Here is a 22,375-nt window from a genome sequence, read left to right as displayed (position 1 = left end):
ACAGTGAATGGTAGAACTTGACCCTTTTCAAAGATCAAAGCAGCAGGGAACGTAGTGGCTGTGCTAGACCAGGGGGCCATTTAAGGGTGCAGTCAGACGAGCATATTTTTTTGTCTACCTATATGCACGCAAAAAGCACGCTGCAGAAAACGCGCAACTGGGCAAAGTTTCATAGGCGCAGAGCATGAAAGTTTGTCCGTTCACTGGAGTAGCTGCGCTTTGAGAAGAAGCCACACAGGGCTTTGGGATTCCCCCAGAGCAGAAAGAGATGGAGCGGAGCAATGGGGAAACCCCCCATAGCAGTGCTGTCTCTCTCTGAAATCTCTAAGAATTTCCCTGTAGCACAGAGAAAGTGGGCGGGGCTAGCGGGACCCGTCCCTCCTAGTCTCACGCCTAGCGACACCCCTGCATTGTTGTTTGTTATGGGGATTATTACAGAGAATCCCCATAGCAAATAGGCGTCAATGGAAACTCCTGCCGGCATGCACCACAGATAGTGCATGTTCTATCTTTTTTAGGTGCGCAACGTTTTACACCGCAAATTCCTCGCATATGAATGCTTCTATAAGAACCCATTTGTTCTTTTAGAAGCGTTAATTTGCCACGGACCTAAAACATGCTCATCCGACTGCGCCCTAAGGAGCTTAATATTGCTTGTTGATTTTTATTTTAACCCATTTCCTGTCCATAGAATACTTTTTCACAGTCAAAAAACACTTTTGATTGCAAATATTTTAGGTTAAAAAAGGCACAACTGAATTAAAACAATGGAGAGAACTGAGCTGGACCATATTTTATTAAAGTTATGGGTTATTAGCCAACTCTGTTGACCTGGTCTTGCTAGATTTTTGGATTTGGGATTAAAGGAATATTAGTACAAGAGTTTATAGTTGTCTAATTCAATATCAATACTATATCCATATTACTCACATTAGTAGAGTTTAAGATGCTTCACTGATAGACAGAAGCAGAAGATTCTAGCAGGTCTAATTTTACACATATTCATTCTTTACAAGGTAAGTGATTATGAATGTGATGGGTTTAAAAACATAATGAAAAATAAAACGGGCTTAAAATGAATTTGGCAAATTATATGATTATATATAACACAATTTAAAACTTTCAGAAAACTTCTGATATGTCACAATTACATGTCAGAATTTTTGATTGGTGAGGGTCTGAGTGCTGAGAGCCCCACTGATTGCTAAAACAAAGAGACAGACATCCAATGCTCTTTCAGATGTGATTGGCGGATGGTGGGCAGACTCATAGACTTTCTATTGAGCCAGTACACCGCTTAAATAGTGAGCCACAAAGAGTCACTATACAAAATGCTCAGTAGAGCACTTTTGCCCCTTAGTTTTAGTGATGTCTTGGGGTCTCAACCAGTAGTCGACAATTCGAACCAGGAGAAACCTGTTCCAGGTAGAACTTTGCTAAAACTTCGGTAAGGCACAAAATCGAACTGAGTTTTTAGCAAAGTTCTACCCAAAGCAGGGCTCTACTGGTTCGGTTCGCTCAACACTAGTCCTCAATACTTAGGCAAAAGATTGTCTAAAGGCTTAACTTTTCAAAACTTCTCTCATCACTAGTCTCAGCACCTGGACCTAACCAATGAAAACCTCTAATATGTCACTTTGACATGTCAGAAGTTTTCTAAAAGTTTAGTTACACTTTAACATATAGCATAGTTTACTGTAGATTGTAGATTTTTATATTAGAAATGTATTATTAGTCTTATGTTTTTAATCTGGTCTTGGCTATGTGACTAAATTAACATATCCTTGGCTGGCTCCCGCTGGTACTTACTTACTAGAGGTAAAATTAAAATTGTGTTCTGGTCCTATCAGATTTTCAAGGATATATGATTTTTTAGTACTTATCAATATGTCTGAATCCCAGACGAGTGTGTAAGAATAGACAAGTCACTCATTCTGCATGCTTTTCTCAATAAAGATGGAAAAACACGCATGCGTCTGAAACACATTCACATCTTCGCTCTGTACGATGTGAATGGCACTTTGATCAAAAGAATTTCTCTATTTTAATTTACTTCCCATGAGCATGACATTGAGTTACTTCACTGACGTTTTTTAATCTCCTATGGTGTCCTTACATTTTGTAGAATTTTTGTAAAAAGAAGCTCAAAAACTTAAAAAAAAAATCTGTATAAAATACGATGTGTTTAATATTATTTGGAAATGATGGATCTCTGCAAATAAAAAAAAACTGTTCAGTGAAGAAACTCAAGATGATCTCCCAAATTTTGACACTACCGAATGAAATGGTTGAACCTTGAATTCTGAGCATGACCTCAGAGAGCTTGATTTGCATTGTAAAGGGAACATGTTTGTTTTTATCTATATTTTATTTAATTTTCTAATTTCTCTCACTACTATTTTAGATGCACAGTTCTCTTTACAATGATATTTTCTTTGAACCTTTTGCATTATAAGAACATGGGGGGGGGATATAACATCTGAAATATGAACTGATTTTTTTTTCCGATTTCTCTTTTTATCGTACCTAAAGGCGTTTGCTTGGTGGTCAGACTTAATGGTAGAACATGCAGAGACGTTCCTCTCCCTTTTTGCGGTGGATATGGATGCAGCTTTGGAGGTGCAGCCACCAGACACATGGGACAGCTTTCCGTTGTTTCAGCTCCTGAATGATTTCCTCCGTACTGACTGTATGTATTTTTTTTATTTTTCTTTGTGGTTTACATTATTTTTTATCCCATATAGTTTGGTGACTTGAATTTTTTTATTCAAAATTATCAAAAAAGGTATATAGTCTGTTGGTAGTAACCATGATGCAAGCAAATTTGTAACAGGTGACAAAAGGGAGGGACAGGGAAAATAGGAAATTATTCAGTTTGTTTTAAAAAATGTTTAGTTGTACTTTTTATCAGATTTGAATCAAATGTAATTACTTGCTTGATTTTGTTGATCTATAGACAAACCAATGTCATGGTATAGCATACTATAACATATACGATATGTAGTATATAAAAAATTATACTAGAATGCAGTAAAATGCAATTTGTGGTAATACACAATTTGTTGATTATTTTTGTAATTTTTTCATGCCTTTTGTTTTTTGGATTATAAAAACTTGAGGCTAGGCTAAACATGTATGGTGGGAGTACAGGAGAAATAATCTACTAGCCCTAAACTATCTAATAGAAGCGTTCACATGCAAGAATTGTAGCCGCGCTAAATTTTCGCATGTCACAAAGATGGGACATGCGAGTGCTATGCGCACCTATAGCTCTGTGGTGCTTGCAAAGATAGGACCGGTCCTATCTTTGCTGCATGCTTTATATAGACTGCTATGGGAGCTGGAAAACACGCACTGTGCACCACGGATAGTGTGAGCGGGCTAATTCAAGTAGCAGGAATTAACCTGTTCATGCGAGATCTTTAGAGCTGTATAGCCACAATCTTTGCTCATGGCTATACAGTGCAGGGACAGCGCTCGTGTGAAAGAGCCCTTAGACTGTCTGGCTGCATGTTGTGGTTGTATTGATTGTACAGCTGCAAGAAAAAATTGAAGAAAGGCCACTCTCACACATGTGTAAAAACGCTGCGTTTACTGTGTTTTCAGCTGCGTTGACATGTGTTTTTGATCGCATTTGACTGTATTTTCAGCAGTTATAAACGCAGCCAAGCAAGCTAATAATGCCAGAACTGAATAAACGCAGCTGAAGATGCAGTCAAAAGTGCGGTAGAATGGGGTTTCCGCATTTTCAGAATCGCTGGAAACGCATCCCATTAATTTCAATGGACAAAGAATCGCATTTCAAAACACAGATACGCATGAACATAGAACAGAGAGCGCTTGAAAAACGCTGCATTTTAATGCTTGTTTGAGAAGCCCCATTGAAATTAATGATAGTGAATGACAGCGTTTGGCGCTGCGCTGAAAACTCAGCGTTAAACGCAGAAAAAAACTCCTTTGTGAGAGGGGCCGAACTCTTTGAAATCACCTGGATTTCTGCATTGATTACTCATAAAATATAGTCTGATTGTTATGTAAGTCACCATTATAGACAGACACAATTTAACTAATAACACAAAGGACAATTGTACTGTTCAGGTCTTATAAGGAGAAAAAGTCAGTAAACTTTTGAATTGAATAACTTGTAGTTCCCCCTTTACCTTCACCAAACGTTTTCTGTAGTTGCAAATAAGATTTGCTCAATGTTAACAAACCATTTTGGACCATTCCTCCCTGCAAATGTGTTGCAGTTCATCAATATTTCTGGGATGCCTTACATACAAAGTACTCTTCTGCTCATGTTATAGCATCTTGAGGAGGTAAAGCGCTGGATGACCATTCCAAAACACAAATCTTTTTTTAATTTCAAGCATTCTTTAGTTGATTTACTTGTACACTCCGGGTCATTGTGTTGTTGCATCACCCAATGTCTCTTCTGCTTGCAGTCACAGATGGCTGCCCTTACATCTTGCTGTAAAATGTTTTGGTACATTTCAGAAGTCGTTGTTCTCTCAATAATCGCAAAGTGTCCAGGCCTGCTCTGAGATAGCTCCAAACCATGATGCTCCCTCTACCATACTTCACAGATGGGGAGTTGAGGTTTTGGTGTCAGTGTCCAGTGTTCTTTTTCCTCCAAATATAGTGTTGTGCATTTTCACAAAAAGTTGCATTTTTGTTTCATCGGTTCTTAGAACACTTTCCCAGAACTTTTTTTTGACAGTAGCCATTTCAATTATGGTGTCATTCCATGAACTCCATTCTTCTTCAGTGTTTTTCTAATAGCGCATACATGAATAGAGGTTTCTGCCGTCTGTAGAGGCTTATGTACGTTTTTTGTTGTTGTTCTTGGATTCTTTCTCACCTCTTTCAGTTTGTTATGGAATTTGACCGATCTTATTAGAATGTCCACTACTAGGGAGAAGCCTGAATTTTCTTTATTTCTAGATAACTTGTCTAACTGTCCCTTTATGTACACCCAAGTCTTTAGCAATGCTTTTCTAGCTTTTCCAGCTTCTTGCATATATATTATACATCTTCTAAAAGCAGTTTATAGTCATAGCTCGCACTAATCAATCTTTTTTCAGAAGAGCAGATTTGTCAGTAACCAGACCTTGCACACTTGTATGGGTTCCTTTTTTTAAAAAAAAACACTTGTTATACCTATGCTTCCAATCTCATCTCCTTAACTTAAACCAATTTAGCCAATTCCTCTGGGAGAAGTCATTAACACAGGGGTTCACTTACTTTTTTCCATGCACTATGAATATTTACTGAATGTTCTAAATAATAGACACGAACTGCGCAACTGTGTGTTTTATTAGTTAGATTGTGTTTGTCTACAATTGCATCCTAGATAACGATCAGACCACATTTTATAAGTTAACAACACAAAAATCTAGGTATTTCCAAAGGGTTCACTTAGTTTTGTTCCAATTGTATATCCATGTACAAATCATAAAAGTTCCATGAAAGGGAACCTGTCACCGGGTGAGCAGCATGAGCCCCAGAAACATTTGCACTTTGCTCACCTGTAAGTGTTATTCTGAAACATTGCAATGTTTCAGAATAATCGCACTTTGAAGAGTGCCGGTTTGACTCAGAAATGGAGCTCTCGTGTCAAAGAGGCGGGTCGCATTGGGCTCTCTCTGCCTGCTTCATGTTGCATTAGAGTTCCTCTCCCTGGTCGTGTACAGGGAGAGAGCTGTCAGTCAACATGTTGCAGGCAGGGTGACCCCGGCACAGTCTGCCTCTTTGACTCGAGAACTCCTTTCGTGAGTCAAACAGGCGAACTTCAAAGTATGAGTGTTACATGGGGGCATTAGATCTGTCCCGTGTTCATATTGCCCGAACCCATTGACAGATTTTCTTTAATATTAACAATTCTCACAAATACTTTTTATGCTTGAGTTGATTTTCTACCTTAGCAACCTAATCATGGGGCTTCCATACCCATATTATAATGAGACATGATCTTCCTATAAAATGTGCCAGGGGATTTCTTTATTTCATAGGCAACTTCATCATATCAGATATAAATATCTTCTTCACTCATCTGAATGATAAAATGAGAATATCCATTGACTTCCTTTGCTAAATCCCCGTTGTCTTGCTATAGTCAATGCCATAGAGGAAAACACTTAGACATGCTCCTGGTCCTCATGAATCATTTATAGGGCATGACACAGCTTATTGTCACTACCAGGTCACTGGAGATAATCTTTCAATGCAGATTACATGTGCTTCTTTTTATCTAATACATGTTTAGGGGAGGATACAACAAATTCAGATTGATCCCTCACATAACAAGAACTGTTGTAACGTATTAAGTGCAAAACAATTCTGTAATATAAAATGAATATAAAAAATGAGAGCTGGAGACACATGCAAAGGGTTAGAAAGAACAATGTGAGCAAACTGCATTAAAGTTATTTTAATTGAGCATTTATTTGACCTGATATATGACGTATAATCAGGTGCTCTGGATCAGATTTTATAGAAAAATACATTGAATCGCCACTTTTTTAAAGACACCCATCTAGTATCTTAGAATGGTAGAGTTGGAAGGGACCTCCAGGGTCATCTGGTCCAACCCCCTGCTCAGTGCAGGATCTAGTAGAGTGTTGGACCTCCTTTTGCTTCTAGAACAGCAGCAATTCATCATGCCATAGATTCCTCTAGCTGAGGAAATTGTTCTGCAGGAATATTGTCCGCTGTGGACAGGAAGCTTCTCGTGAAGATAGTGACATGTTCTGAACAGCTGACAGGAAGAGATTATCAATTCATGCTACTTGCACCAAATTTTGACCCTCCCATCAGCACCGTGCAACAGAAATGTGGATTTATCTGATCAGTTAATGTTTTTGCGCTGTTCACTGATACAATTTTTGCGCTCTTTTGCCCACTTGAGTCTTGCCTTCGTATTTCTCTTAAATAGCTATGGCATTGGCGCTAGTCGTCTGCTGTTATAGCCCTTCCTTGCTAAGTAGTATTAGGTGTATTTTAGAAAACTTTGGTTTGTCGGTTAGCCAAACTTTTACAAAAAGTTTGGTTTGACCTGAAGGAAATGTGACATTAGAAAAAGACCTATTGTATCAATCAAGTTTTTATGTGGAACCTATTTTTATGAATTTTTGATGATTTTCCAATTCCATGCAAATGTTGTCCTTGGTCAGATTTAAACCTAGGACCTCAGAACTAACCACTAACTACATCTATTGAAGAGCCAGCACCATCGCCACTGTATCAGGACTGTTAGGCCTTAGTCAGACGGGCGTTTTTTCACGCGATTTGCGCATGCAATTCACGCATATATATAGAACCAATGGTTTGCTATGGTATCGGTCACATGTCCGCCTTTTATGCGGATATGCGATAAATTATAGGACACGACGATTCGCAGATCGCGCCTATCTGCGTTCAGCGTTTTATGTGCGCACCAAAATCATTTACTGCAGCTAGCTGCGTTTCGTTCGCCGGCCAGTCTAAGTTTCATGCGCATTTTGATGCGCACGGCGATTTTACTCCGGTCAGACGGGCGTTTTGCTGCGACGATTAACGCGGCTAGGTACAGATTTTTCCCGCGATTTTTCGCCCCCGGTCACGCGATTTGCGCATGCGCATCCGTCATGCGATCCGCAAATCACGCGAAAAAAACGCCCGTCTGACTAAGGCCTCAGAATGTGTTTTGTACTTGTTTTTATGAACTTCCAGTTCAGTTCTAATTCAGAGTGAACCAAACTTTTTGACAAACTTCAGTGAACTGACCAAAGTTTTCAAGAGTTTGTTCATGTCTAGTCATGGCCATTATGGTGCTAATATGAACTAAAACTTTCTACTATTGCTATTACAAAATTCATATTTCCCAGTTTATACCTGCTCTGGCAAATGCCTAGCTGGGTGAATGCAATCCATCTGTATCCTTTCAAAAACAGGTCTATCATATAAATGGAGGTATAAATGGAGCTCATAACACCAGTGTAAACGGAGCCTTATGTATATGATCTAAGGAAATAACTGACTCCCAAAACACAGCTCCAAAAAGTTGCTCAGTAAAAAAATAAGTTAAATCTAAAATACCAATGTGAAACTAGTCTCGTTTCTATACTGTTAAAATGTTAGAATACATATAAATATCGAAAATCCCATTTAAACTAGGCTATAAAAAAATTAGGAATATATTGTAAATTGTCCAATTATGTGTGTGCAATGGCCTCTCACAGCGACCTCAAATTATTGGATTTGAAATACAGGATCCTCCTTTCTCCTAAGCAACTCCATCTGCTAGACTGCTAGGAACGGGTAGTATTTGCTGCACTAAGAAATCTGCCATCTGCTAATCTAAAGATAATTTGCTGCCTTTTGCCTGCTGTCTTGAAAGTATCAGAAGCCAATTTTCAGAACCATTGCTTTTTTTCCTGAAATATGTCTAATTTAAATGATTTGTTAAATTATGCCTTGCATTACATACTGAAAAATAGAACTGGTTTATTGCAACAAAACACATCTGTGACTTTTTAGGATTTTTTTTCCCCTGATTTACTTAACATTTCACACTTGTATCGTTGATTATGTAAATGGATTTCCAAAATGAAACGAAAAAAAAAAGCCTTGCTGGATAGCAGTATGTTAATGTTAGCATCACAAAATAATTAAGACGTGGCTTCAGTCAGATTGAATTTAATAAGGATCAATTACAAGATAGAAAGAAGTTCTGAATTGGTGCAAATCAAACTTTTTGCACTAATGCACCTGTTTTTGAAAGGTTGTCATAAGATAAAAATGTTCTGACTGGGGTTAAAGTGTTTTTAAATAGGTAAATAATTGGCTTAGTGATAGAAAATAGAGTAATTATTAATGGTACATACTCTGATTAGGTCGCTACTAGAGATGAGCGAGCATACTGGCTAAGGGCAATTGCTCGAGCGAGAATTGCCCTTAGCAAGTACCTGCCCGCTCGAAAGAAAAGAATCGGGCGCCGGCAGGGGGCGGGGAGTGGCGGGGGAGAGCGGGGGGGAATGGAGGGGAGATCTCCCTCTCTCCCCCCTGCTCACTCCCACAACTCACTGCTCCCCCGCGTCGGCAGCCGAATCTTTTCTTCCGAGCGGGCAGGTACTCGCTAAGGGCAATGCTCGCTCAAGTAATTGCCCTTAGCGACTATGCACGCTCATCTCTAGTCACTACTGCTATTGGGGTACAACAGGTCACTATTGGGCCCTTTTCTCTTTAATAAATTTATTAATAACCTTGTAGAAGGATATCAGTTTTTGCAAATTATACTAAACTAAGTAAATTAAATGGGTATTCCAGGCTTTTTAAACTAATGACCTATTCCCTGGATAGGTCAGGATATTGGAGCTGGCCTCACTCCCATTGAAATCAATGGTAGCGCCACCTTGCTCTTACACTTCCTAGTTAGAGCAGGATGTGATATCATGACCACAGTCCTGAGCAGGATGTGTAGGAAAAGCACCGTGCTCCCATTGATTTCAATGGAAGTGAAGCCAGTACTCCGACCTATCAAGCAAAGAAAGTAGAAATTTTTTATTGACACCAATCTACTAGAATGTAGAACCTCTTTTGGCCTTTAGAACCACATTAATTCATTGTGGCATAGATTCCAATAGGGGTTGATATTGTTCAACAATGCGGACAAGACAGCTTCTTGCAGTTGTCACAAATTTTATGGAGTTCTAAAGAGTTGACAGGAAGGGTTAATCGATTCATGCTATTTGCACTAAATTCTGGCCCTTCCATCAGTATAGTGTAACAGAAATCTGGATTCATCTGACCAGATGATGGACTCCACAGCTCAATGATACAGATTATGTACCCTTTCCCCCACTGGAGTTTCGCCTTTTTATTTCTCTTAGCAGTAATGCTGGAACTAGTCATCTGCTGTTATAGTCCACCTGTGCTAAGGAACAATGATTTAGGCATTCAAACCAATTAGCTAGAGGACCAGTCTTGCATTCGGCTGCAATTCAAAGTGCAGAAGTCCTCATCCAGGGTGATGACATTTGGCTTCTGGGATAAGGATAGGTCACTGCTTGTGGGCTACCTTCCAAGGGGGTCTATGTATTACACAACACTTCTGGATAAATTGAAGGAGGCAGTTAAATAAAAACAGGCTCAGAAAGTTGACCCATGGTCTTGTGTTCTTGCACGACAATGCCTTGTCCCACACAGTGGCCATCAACTAGAGCAAACTGGCTAACCTGGGCTTTGAGGTAATGGATCATCCACCTTATTCACCTAATCTTGCACCCTCGGACCATTGTCTGTTTTCTAATTTGAACTAACATCTCAAGGAAAACTAATTTGACTCCATCTCGGACACAGTTGCAGCAGCTGATGCCTGGTTTCCACCCAACCAAAGGATTTCTATTTGGATCGGTTGAAGAAGTTGCAACACCACAGTCAGAAGTGCATTGATATCCAAGGGGACTATGTATAATAACTGTGGAATTTAATTGGTCTATGTCAACTTTTTGTGGTCAAAGCCCAGCACTTATCAATAACCCCCCCGTATATCTAGAACTGTTACTGTAAGAAGGGGGCATCCTCTATGCCTACAGTAGAGGAAAGAGGTTTTTTACACCAATATAGAAGGGGATGCTTTACTATAAGGCTATATCACATGAACTTATTTGCGCAGCGTATTACGCATGAAAGATTTGTGCACGCAATGCGCAGTGAATAGTGCCCACGGGTTTCGATAGATTCTTTTACATAAATGTATTTTGCGCACGCATTTCGTTTCGGCAAAAAATATGCACTATATTCTGTTTGTGTGCTTAATGGGCATGAATATAGCATATCTTAAACTAATTAAACTGAACCGCACATGCAAAACAATAGGAGCATGCTTGCATGTTTTCTTGCATGTGCAAGTACGCACAAAATGTGCTTGCAAATAAATACAGTGAAACACAGACATACGCGTCCAAAGATTCACCCGTCATGCAAATGCGTGCGTAAATGGGCTTACTTATGTGTGAGGGCTAAGTCACACAAGTGAATTTTTCACGCATGTATAGGTACGTTAAAAAAAAGCAGAACGCATGTCTAAAAAACGCGTGACCAAAGCTTCAGACACATTTTTTATTCACATTTGTGCGGTCACATGATGGTAAAATTTGCACATATACTGCGGCCCCATTGAAAACAATGGGATAGTATAGCTATCCCCTGCTGTGGCTGTAACAGCTGCAGCAGGAGATTCCTTGGATGTGAAACCCCTAGATGCTGTCACATCTAGGGGCTTCACCTTGTTGTCAATGGGGCCGGCAGCAGTATCACCAGCTTCATTGAAAACACAGGGTTCAGTGATGAGGGAAACCCCGCAGGGATGAAGGGATTCCTTGTCACAGCTGTGGCAGAGGAGCGCGATGCTATCCCATTGAAGAAGAGTGACGCAGACCTGGTACGAAGATGCGCCGGAGCTGACAGCGCTTCTGGGTGATGTATTATTTTTTGTTTCTGCAGCTAGGGCATACTAAAGGGCTTTTACAGTAGAATTTCCTACTGTCAAAGTTGCATCGATTCGCACGAACACCGTGTTTTTGTGCGAATCGAAAAATGCTTTCCTATCTTTTGCAGGTGTGAATTTGTAAATGCTTGCAAAAAATGGACATGTGACCGCTTTCATTGGAAAGCATTGGTTCTAATAGAAACGTTTTTTAAGCGCACCTATTAATGCATTAAAAAAACACTTGTCTGACTGAGCCCTGAAGCTGGCCTAAGAGCGAGGAGACTTTGGAACTCTCTGCCTGAGGACGTGGTGATGGCTTATTCACTAAAAGAGTTCAAGAGTTGCCTGGACGTCTTTTTTGATATTACAAGTTACTATGTCTCTTGAGGCTTTATCATGGCGGTGTTTTTTCAGACCAAGCCCTGAAGTTAGGCTCTCATGCACATGACATAGCACTGTATGATAGGTTGTATGACAGCCATTAGGGTCGTATGTGGAAGATATTGTTCTCTTGATGTAATGCACTGGAGCATGCCATGACTATTTTCTGTCGGATTACTACATATTAAAGTGGAGGCATATTGAGACCCCCTCTGCACTTATAAGCACCCTACTGTTACCTTATACAACTGTATGGAGCTTGTAATACCTCCAGTGACTGACTGTAAATTTTAGCCTGGGGGACAAGCAGACATTGGCCTATACTGTAAGTAGCAGTCCACCCTTAGGGTATGACAACACGGCAGAATCCAATGTGCAATTTTCCGCACGTATTCCGTCTCTAAAACCGCAGCAAAATCTGCAGCCAAGCTGTCACTTCTTCACACAGATTCATGTTGGAAATTCCATGCATGGAGTTTTTCCATTGACAAGGATAAAACAGCATGTGGATCTGCAGCAAAACAAGCGGCAAAATAGCTGTAGATTTATATAGCAGTTTTACAAATGGAATCCACAATGGATTTCACTGTGTGAACATACCCTAAGTGTGGAGAACGCTCAGCCGGGAATATAAGTGTGAGATGCTGTGCGGCTTAGCGCACAGCACCAGACCAGCGATGGAATTCCTGTGAGTGTCTAAAGAGTACGCTGTAAGCACTACTTTTAGTAGTGGGACTGGGTAGCCAAAAATGCTTACTAGGGGCCTGGGATGGAGGCTTATGACTCTCTGCTCCCTAGCCCAATCTTCCTTTTAAATACCTCTATGTACATAAGGCATAACAAGCTATTCTAATCTTTCAGATAGGAGTTCAAAGACCCTGCAAGTCAACATAAGCCTAAATTACAGAACCTTAGACACACTGTGGGCCACTACATAGTGCCTTTTTGCTGCACTGTATTCTCTCCTATGAGCAATATTTCCTGAAGAGAGTACCTTTAAAATACGACATGCTGTGGATTTGTATAGGGCCATGGTAGGTTTTAGGTTCTGTATTACGGGTGGATACAAGAGCAGTCGGTAATGCAACCATGTACAAGAGGCTGAATGCTATCTTTAATCCACATCTGTGCGCTACTTCAGACATATACAGTAAAAAAATAAAAAATATATATAGTGGCAACCTGGGGTTCCTCGCTTATAGGATTGCCATCTTTTTACTCAGGATGGCTGGCACCACATGCTTAGAGGATCAGGAGGGTCGGATTACTTGAACGTTTGGCTTCTACCAGCTTTATTTCACATACACAGCAACATTTTTAAAACATGCAGCGATATAGGCTTCACAACCCACAGGGTCTCCGTCACTATCTTCCACCTGGTTTGTCTAAAGAGCGTCCTTCTCGTGACGGACCCTAGTCTTGTCCACTCCCAGTCCTGATACTGCTGCTGCAGCCTCTCTCTCTCTGGCTGGCTGCCAGCTTCCCCCTACGTGTGGAAGAAACTGATACTTTTACCTTACTTCCTGCCACACCCACAGGTGTTTTCTCTCCTTTTAGGTACCAGAATGCCTGTCTACAGCCTCCTACAGGCTATTCTGAGTACTACTTTTTAACAATATAAATATATATATTTTTTGTTTTGTTTTCAAGCTAAACCACAGATGGATAAAAAAAGTTGCAAACATACACCAATTTGGATTGTGTTGTGTGTGCACCTTACCCAATGTAGCCACATATGGACAAGAGGTTGAATTGTCTAATAAATAACCTTTTACCCACTATAAGTTTTCAACTACTGATTTAGAGAGTAATTTTTATATATGTCTTATATGTAGCACCTTCTAGATACAAAGATTAATTTTGGGGGATTGGGTGCAAGAAAGCCCAGCATGACAAATGCAAATGAGATTGGAGTCAAGTTTAATGTGTATCATGATTCCTGTCTCCACTAGTTAAATTAACAGTACCGCCCTGAAGTGCTCATGATGCAAATTAGAGCCTAGTCTAGTCTTCATTGCAATCAGTGTTTTCACTATGCCTACTCATGTACAGAAGTAAAGATAAATGCTGTTCATTATATGTCATCTACTGTATATTACATAATGCACTATGTACAGAACAGTCAAAATAGCTAAGTAACCTGAATTCGGACCAGCCATACCTACTTAATGCCATAAGAGGAAGGGTTTAAGTTGGTGCCAAAGACTTCTGGAAAAAACGTAAGGGATCATTCAGACACAATTTTTCTTGTTAGAGCTGATGTCCACGCTGTAAAAAGTGAAACAGCCATACTGATCTCAGATATTCCCCCACCGCTCCCCTCCTCCTGTGCCCCCTTGCCTTCAATTTGGGCTGCAACATCGATGACATCCCTGCAACAGAACATGTGACTAGTTTGTCCTCACTAGCTCACTGCAGCTGGCAGTGGAGGCAAACAGAGGATCGGGCACTGACAGAACGGGAGCAGTGGTTGATCATCTGAGGTATGTATGACTTTTTTATTGTTTTACAGTTTGGCGGCACCTTTAAGGATACCATATGTTGAAATTCAACATGGCTGATCTTGTTGAGCTGTCCCCATATACCTTATATTTCAGATATTGTCAGGATTTGTCAACATTTATGAAATGTTTATGGCTTTCTTGACAATCCAGCATTTATCTATGTTGGTGAGCAATCCGTTCAGATCTTATTTTTACATATAAGAGATTTATAGGTAAGGGTATCACAGAGGGTATCCCACCACAGGTAGGTTGAATATCCCCATGACAAAGTTTTGGTTTTCCTGCAACCAGTATTATTTAGTTGATGACTAGAAAACAAAATGGTCAATTTTTCAGCATGGTAAATTTTTTATGGAATGATCTTTTGATACAATGTATCTCTTAGGCATTTAAAGGGTCACTGTTATAAAAAAAATCCTGATGTGTAAGATTGCAGAAGTAATAAAGCAATAAACGGACCTTAAGTGTTGCATTGTTTTAGGAGTTTTGCAAAAGTTTGGCAGTTATGATGGTTAAAAATAAACAAAATTAACATTATAAAAGAAGGATATTTTGAAAAAACGTATAAACGTCTTCCATATCGCTAAAAATACATGACGAGAGCGCAACTCATAGAGCAAGATCTCTTTGAACCCATAAATCTGATCAGCTTTCTTTTCCCACTGCTGCGTATTCTGAATCTCTTTCAAGAGCCAATATACAGGGTTAGAGTGGCTTCACACGAGCGTGTTTATGTGCGTGCATATGCGTGCACGAAACAAGCGTCTATTACAACCAATGCATTCCCTATGGTGTATTCACATGTCCGTGTTTTACCATTGAAGACAATGGTCTGCAGGCACCCCGTAATCGTTTTTCAGGGAAGGGCTTTAAATATAAGCCCTTCCCTGAAAAACAAGGCAAACTAGTGTAAAAAATTTTAAAAAACACATACTCACCTTCCTTCAGCTGCCAGGTCTCAGCCGCATCCTTTCTGCGCTGTCCCTGGCTCTGCAATGCAGATTTAAAATCCCCGCCTGCTGAAAGAGCTGCTTCTGATTGGCTGAGGCACTTGGCCAATCACAGACAGCTTTCGCCTGTCATTCATTCAGCAAGAGCTGCCTGTGATTGGCTGAGGTGCTCATCTGTGACAGCTGTGGTAGGGAATTCTTTATTCCCCGCAGAGATGAAGAATTCCTTTGCCGCATCTCTCACATCTGTTAGAATAAGGCTTTATTCAGACATCCATATATGGGTTGTGCCCGAGATTCTGATCTGCAGGTACAGTGGACATTGCATATCCTATTCTGGTTCATGATATGGGCCAGAATAGGAGGTGCAGCAATTTTGTTTTTTTGGGGAAACTAGCCCAGGTAAATACTCTCATAGGCTATAATTAGTCTGTGTGCTATCTGTTAAATACAGGGACCGCAGAGAAACCACCGATGTAAAATACATCCGTCTATATAGGGCCTGAAGACAGTAATTTTTGGAGAAAGTGGGAGGGTGGTACCACGGGTAGGGTTGCATTTGCGGATAATTTTAGATCACCAAGGCTTAATTCTTTCCCAGGACCAGCAGAAGTGAAGGAAGGTATCTATTTTGGCATCTCTAACATATATCAGTAATTTTAGCAGTATACATTGCAGTGATACCTGGTGTCGTATATCACCTTAAGAGAACTTAGTATAAGTTGATTCTTTAATAGAACAGATTTCCCAATTAACAACACTGTGATATGCTTATGATTCTAGATAACTTATGCAATGGAAAATTCCACAAACATCTCCAAGACCTGTTTGCTCCACTTGTTGTCAGATATGTCGACCTCATGGAGTCCTCAATTGCACAATCAATTCACAGGGGCTTTGAGCGTGAATCGTGGGAGCCAGTAAAGTAAGGAACCCTTTGATACAATCGGAGTTTGTAGCAGATGGATGGAAGTTCTTACTCAAATGGGAATAATTGTTCTTGATTCTTATCAGCCTACTAACTACATTTTGTTACATTTTCTATCTTAATAGAAACCAAAGCAGAGAGCCATTATATTTCTTGTGTTCTTTATATATTTTAGTGTAATCATATCTAAGACTGTGTTGTAAGTAATTTGCTGTTACCCTGATATATGTATCTCAATGGGACCTCATCAGCATTCCATCTGCTTGATACAAATTCATTCATGTAGTAGAACAGATGCTTAGAATTTAAAAGTCAGATTTCAGGTAAAAGTATGAAGTTCATGAAATTTGATATTTTCTAGGTAAAGTTTGGACCTGCATCTCTTGACTGTTATGTGTATTGTTTTACATTTCATTTTATGAGCTGTTATGTTGCACATTGATGTCGTTAAAGTGTATGCGTGTTTATGTACTGAACTGAGTATTACAGACCTAAGGTACATCTATACTGCAGTCTCTTAGCCTCTAGAAATGGTTAAATAATATATTCTAAAATATCAATGCCTTACTAGTGTCTGCTTAGGGTACTTCCAGTCATATTTTTCGTTATTTGTTCACCATATATTTTAATATGTTTCCTTGAAGTGCACCCACCTTATAGTTGACTTTTTTAGAATAAGGTGCTATGTGTGTACAGTACTGAGCAGTGTAGATGTGATTCCAGTAGCTGTGAGACAGTGATCCTAATATTTAGAATAGTTTTTTGTAGAATATTTACATGGGTGCTGCCAGTCCAATTACCATCACCATAGGTAAACGGGGCATGGAAATGCTTAATTGTAAAAAGGAGAAAATAATGGACTGTAGGCGCAACCCTTGCAATGTAAAGCACATTAAAGCAAACGGATTAATCCAATTTCTTCTTTATTAACCCATTTAGGACCAGGCACTGTAAATTTACGGCGCCTGGTTCTGGGCTTAAACACCGCTGTATGTAAAATTATGGCGGCGCTTTAAGTCTCCTGTCTGTGCAATCAATCAGAGGCAGGAATAGATTATCAGCTGTTACTGACCACTGATAACCCAGAGAAGAAGGCAGGAGGGGTATTTAACCCTTTCTGCCTTCTGCTTCCCTGAGTAAACAGCGCTCAATGAGCACTCTGTACTAGAATGTGAAAGTAACTGTAACTTTCACTACAGGAGCCGGAAGGTCATGTGACCGCCAGGGTTCCCTGCTACAGCAGAGCTGGAGGGTTATACTGGTCCCTAGGCAGCTCTGCCAGTGACTAATGTCACTACAGGGGTTGCTTTCCCCTGTAACTGGGGCTTCTATGGATGCAGCCCCAGCTACAGTGGGAAAGTGTCAAATAAAAAACATTTGAATGTCCCTCAGAGGTCTTACATGACGTCATGGGGGACATGGAAAGTAAAAAACATAATTACATACATAAGTAAAACAAAATTCCAGAATAAAACAACAACACATACAAAAGAGAGAAAATAACCCAAAACTGACGCCAACCAAAAACGTCGCTATAAGCGCCCTGTAATCCAAAACCATACATATTATATATCAAAACGTCCGAAACAAAATGTGGAATCCGTTCCCATACTTTATTTTAGTGTAAATATACTAAATAAAAACAAAATAACTATAAATGTTAAAAAAAATAATTTTTTTTTTGCTTTTTACGCCCAATAAAACTTAAAAAACGGGAAAAAAACTATATGTCATAGGGGGAAAAAACACAGCAAAAATAATTTTGGTAGCTAAAGGAAAAAAATAGGGCAGTAAAACCGCCACATGGCTAAAAAAAGTACAAAACAGCCTGGTCCTTAAGGGGTTAATTAACTAATAGCCATCACAAATAATGGGGATGCAGTCCCTTCATCAGAAATGGCCAGAAAGAATACAGGGATGTTACTAGATTTTCATGTCCTGTACTCCAAGAAAGAAGGAATGAAGGAATGGGTGCCTATTAACACTGTCATGTTGCATCTAATACTATGTGTTGGTTGATTTCTTAATAGCTGCTAGGGGTCAAATGATTTAATATAGAGGTCTTAATACCCTGCATAGATATAAAGTTAAATGTTAAAATTGTGTCTGTCTGCAACTACCACTAGAGAGAGCTTAGGAACGTACTTCATGTAGTTAAATCATTGAGTTCAATATTATAGTCATAATACAGTAAGCTCTTGCTAGTAGTGGTTTCAGACAATTTTCAGATTTCACTCTATGTGTTTGCAGGAGATTTGGAGCTCTGCACCATAACAGTATAAAACACCAAAGCCAAAAAAAGTATATTATGAAATAAATCAGCACATGATGTGGGATCTATAGAGGGAACAGCAATACTGTTCAATGCAGGATATTCAGTTTAATACTTACAATATGTTGCATTGCCCTTAAAGGAACTACAGTAAGAACCACATATAAAGAAGAACATTCCATCAGATGCTGAAAATATCCTTCAAATAGAGAAAATATAAATATAATTCAAAAGATCTTTTATTTTGTTTAGAAAATATTAATGAGGACGAAAACAGAATTTAAATTCCAATTCTTACTGTGTTGTGTTTAAGACATCTTTGGAGACCATAAAGCATATTTATTTCAACATGTCTAAAACCACAAAACAATGAGGAGACATATGGGCGTTATTCATGAGCTTATGTATATCTTAATGAGTGCAGTTTTTTTTCTGACAAAGCACCGCACTAAAGAGTGCCCAAAAAATAATCGATAACAAAGGAAAATGTCGAAGTTTTCAGTCATGTTCTGTAATGTCAATCAACCACCTACTTTGTCCATTTACTTATATGACATCCGAATTAGGGACGAAACACCCTCCCATGTATACAATTAACATTTTATGTAGGTCATATTTTAGTTCTGCTACCCTCTGTGTAAACTAACCAAATTTTTTTAAAAAGAGGATTGGATGTGAATTCCCCTCTTCACTGTTGATCTACTGGCAAGAATGTGAGTATATATATATATATATATATATATATATATATATATATATATATACAGTGCAAAGTACTGTAAAAATCAACAGCAGACGAACAGTCAGATGTACTCTGTGAATTGAATGTCTTCCATGTAATAAAATTATACAAACCATTGCATCTTAGGGCTTAGACACATGGGCGCATCGGCGCCCATGTTACTGCAGGGAAAGGATGGCCGCACTTCAGGATGGACGTCTCTCTGCAGCGTTGGGAGAAAGAACATATGAACGGCTTCATTGCCAGCCATGTGTTGTTTCTTCGGCGCTGTGGGAAGTCATCCGTCTTGAAGTACGGCCGTCTTCTTCCTGCAGTAAGGGCTCAGTCACACTGTGCTTTTGACTATATCTTGGCATTCCATTTGAGTGCCAGAAAACCAGGATTCTGACTTAACAGAATCATAGACCTTTACTTGTCAAACGAAGATCAATAAGGTCTCCAATTGACAAAGTTGACATGGTAGCTATTGATTTCCATTTCTTTGGGAGGATAGAACAACGTAGTTGACTACAGTATTCTATCCTCCAGAAAATATGGAAATCTTCAGAGATGGAGACCTTATTGGTCTCTGTTTCAGAAGTGAAAGTCTATGATTCCTTTGGGGTTCCATCTGAAATCCCCTTTTCAGGGTTTTAGACAGAACCCTGGGATGTAGTAAAAAATGTGGTGTGAATGAACCCTTACTGCATTTAGTTATGACTCTATAAGAGTGCATAATATTTCATATGCTAGCTTTGAGATACGTATGTGACTCTCTATCCAAATCTTTTATGTCAACATACCATAACAATTTTACGACAGTCCCCGACCTGGACTCTTCCAATTAAAGATATTTTTTATACTTTGAGCCAGTTATTTCTCATCAGTTCACAATTGCGTAAGGAAGCAATTCCATATTAGTAATAAGTTTTGACATATAAAAGAGTGGCTATAGAGTGGCAGATAACTTACTGACATAATGGTGGGTAGCACATCTACACATCTATGGAAACTGCTATATACTCCAAACAACACATCGTAGATCCTGTCGTTAACTTGTTCCCTAAAGTATTCAACTAATAGATCACTTCTTTAAAACCTACACATACAATATAAATGGCTGCACACATTTTTGTAAAAGCTGATAAACTTCCCCCTTCAGTATTGGACTATTTTTTATGCCTTTACCTTTTTTAATAACTTTAAAAGATTTTTTACGAGATTAGAAAAACATGGCTGCTTTCTTCAGTTTAATGGAACTAAGGGCTCATATCCGTATTACGAATCTGTCATCTGGAGTCCTGTGATGCTTCTATATTCTCCCTATGAAATAATACTTCCTAATTAGAGATGAGCGAGCATACTCACTAAAGGCAATTGTTCGATCGAGCATTGTCCTTAGCGAGTATCTCCCCGCTCGGAAGAAAAGGTTCAGCTGCCGGCGCGGGTGACAGGTGAGTTGCGGCCATGAGCAGGGGGGAGCAGGGGGGGGAGAGATCTCCCCTCCGTTCCTCCAGCTCTCCCCGGCGCTCCCCGCCCACCACCGGCAGCCGAATCTTTGCTTGATCGAGCAATTGCCCTTAGCGAGTATGCTCGCTCATCTCTATTCCTAATATATCAGTGGCAATTACGTGAAAAATAAAAGAGGCGCACAAAGGTACAGTATATGACCATAGCAGGCTATGGGTGCTGTATCACTGATCCGTACAACACAGATCTGTCATACAGTTGTATAAATGAGCCCTCCGGTAGATTAAAACCATTTTTATAGACTCTCAAACATATTTTCTTAGAATTTGCAGCTTCTTTTTGTGACGCTTGTAAAGTTTTCCTATAGTGTTTTAATGCTGCTTTAAATTGTGATTGTGTATTGTGTTTGTTCCGTAATTGCCATTTGTAATTCCACAAATCAGATAAGTCTTCCATCCTCATGCTTCTTTCTTAACCAGTTGCTTCGTATTCTTTTGACATTTTTGTTCTTTTTGTGATTTTGTTCTGAGTGTTTTTGTGCTTCTGCTACATCTGCATTGTCATGTTATGGTATCTTTTTCTTTCTGTCTGTTTCTTCCACAGGAGTTTAACAAGTAATCTGCCCAATGTGAATCTTCCAAATGTGAATCTCCCTAAAGTACCTGTAGCCCTACCAGTTAACCTCCCACAAATGCCTAGCTTTTCTGCACCGTCATGGATGGCTGCAATATATGATTCTGAGTGTGTATTCACTTCACATTAGACCTCATTTATATGTGCAGGAATCTTGGCATGAATGTGGATTAATTATTTCTAATAGATTTCTTAAAAGATGTAGATTTCAGAAAGTTTGAATTACTTTTTTTTGTATTCCTTCATTTTTTAAGAATGAAAGAATATATAATGCAGCATTAATGATTTTATGAACAAGCTATAAACAATAATTCTACATCAACATAAATGTATATTCTTCAAGAGTTCATTTTTCTTATATTTAGTAGTACTAGGCTCATATATTTGACAGACAGCTAGAGTAATTCATAAAGTTCATCTGAACAAAAAGTAGAATTCTATATTTACCAAATTTACATATTTTACACTTTTATAAATTTACAAACAACTTAATCTTGTTAATTTTAAATGTAGCTTCCCCTTTTCCCCAACATAGACAAAAATACTGATAATTGTAAAATAAAGTAGCTTTTTTTAATATACTTTTTTAGCATGCTTAATATAAAGCTTACACCAAAATTCCATCAGGGAAACTTTGCAATTTTGGCACAAGTGCCAAAATTATAACTTTCTGGGCATTTACACCACACTTTTAGAAAAATTGGGCAGGACCTAGCATTACAAAAAGGGGTGGCCACACACAACACGTCAGATTTAGTATAATTTATGCTAGAAACTGGCATAAATTATAGCTGAAACCTAATCCTGCTCATAAAGCAAAATGCATACGGCAACACTCAAGTTGAAAATCATATCTTGATTCAAAGCTTCAGAATCAAGTCCAATAAAATACTTGGATTGGCTAGGAACTGAAACTAATGGTGAAATAAGAGGTCTTCACTTGCCGGATGTGCTGTCTCCCTTTACTTTATTGGATTTTTAGTCCAGCTCATAGCTGGCTTTGTTTCAGTCTGGCACATAGAGATGACAAATATATTAAGAAGCTT

General features: G+C 39.1%; 1 protein-coding gene across 7 annotated transcripts in view; it reads left to right on the top strand.

Moving 5' to 3' along the window:
* The window catches only part of CADPS (calcium dependent secretion activator), a 483,917-nt gene that overhangs the window by 364,421 nt on the left and 97,121 nt on the right, over positions 1–22,375 (top strand). For 4 of the 7 annotated variants that reach the window (XM_066596629.1, XM_066596622.1, XM_066596627.1 and 1 more), the window contains 3 exons: positions 2,533–2,689; positions 16,089–16,230; positions 21,300–21,437. In XM_066596629.1, coding sequence (XP_066452726.1) covers positions 2,533–2,689; positions 16,089–16,230; positions 21,300–21,437 — 437 coding nt within the window. The remainder of the gene's footprint in view (positions 1–2,532; positions 2,690–16,088; positions 16,231–21,299; positions 21,438–22,375) is intronic. The other 3 variants (XM_066596628.1, XM_066596625.1, XM_066596624.1) reach the window with 1 other exon arrangement.

This window comes from Eleutherodactylus coqui, chromosome 3 (assembly GCF_035609145.1).
Source record: "Eleutherodactylus coqui strain aEleCoq1 chromosome 3, aEleCoq1.hap1, whole genome shotgun sequence".
Classification (NCBI taxonomy): Eukaryota; Metazoa; Chordata; class Amphibia; order Anura; family Eleutherodactylidae; genus Eleutherodactylus; species Eleutherodactylus coqui.
Note: the sequence above shows the minus strand (reverse complement) of the source record. Positions and strands in the feature narration are given on the sequence as shown.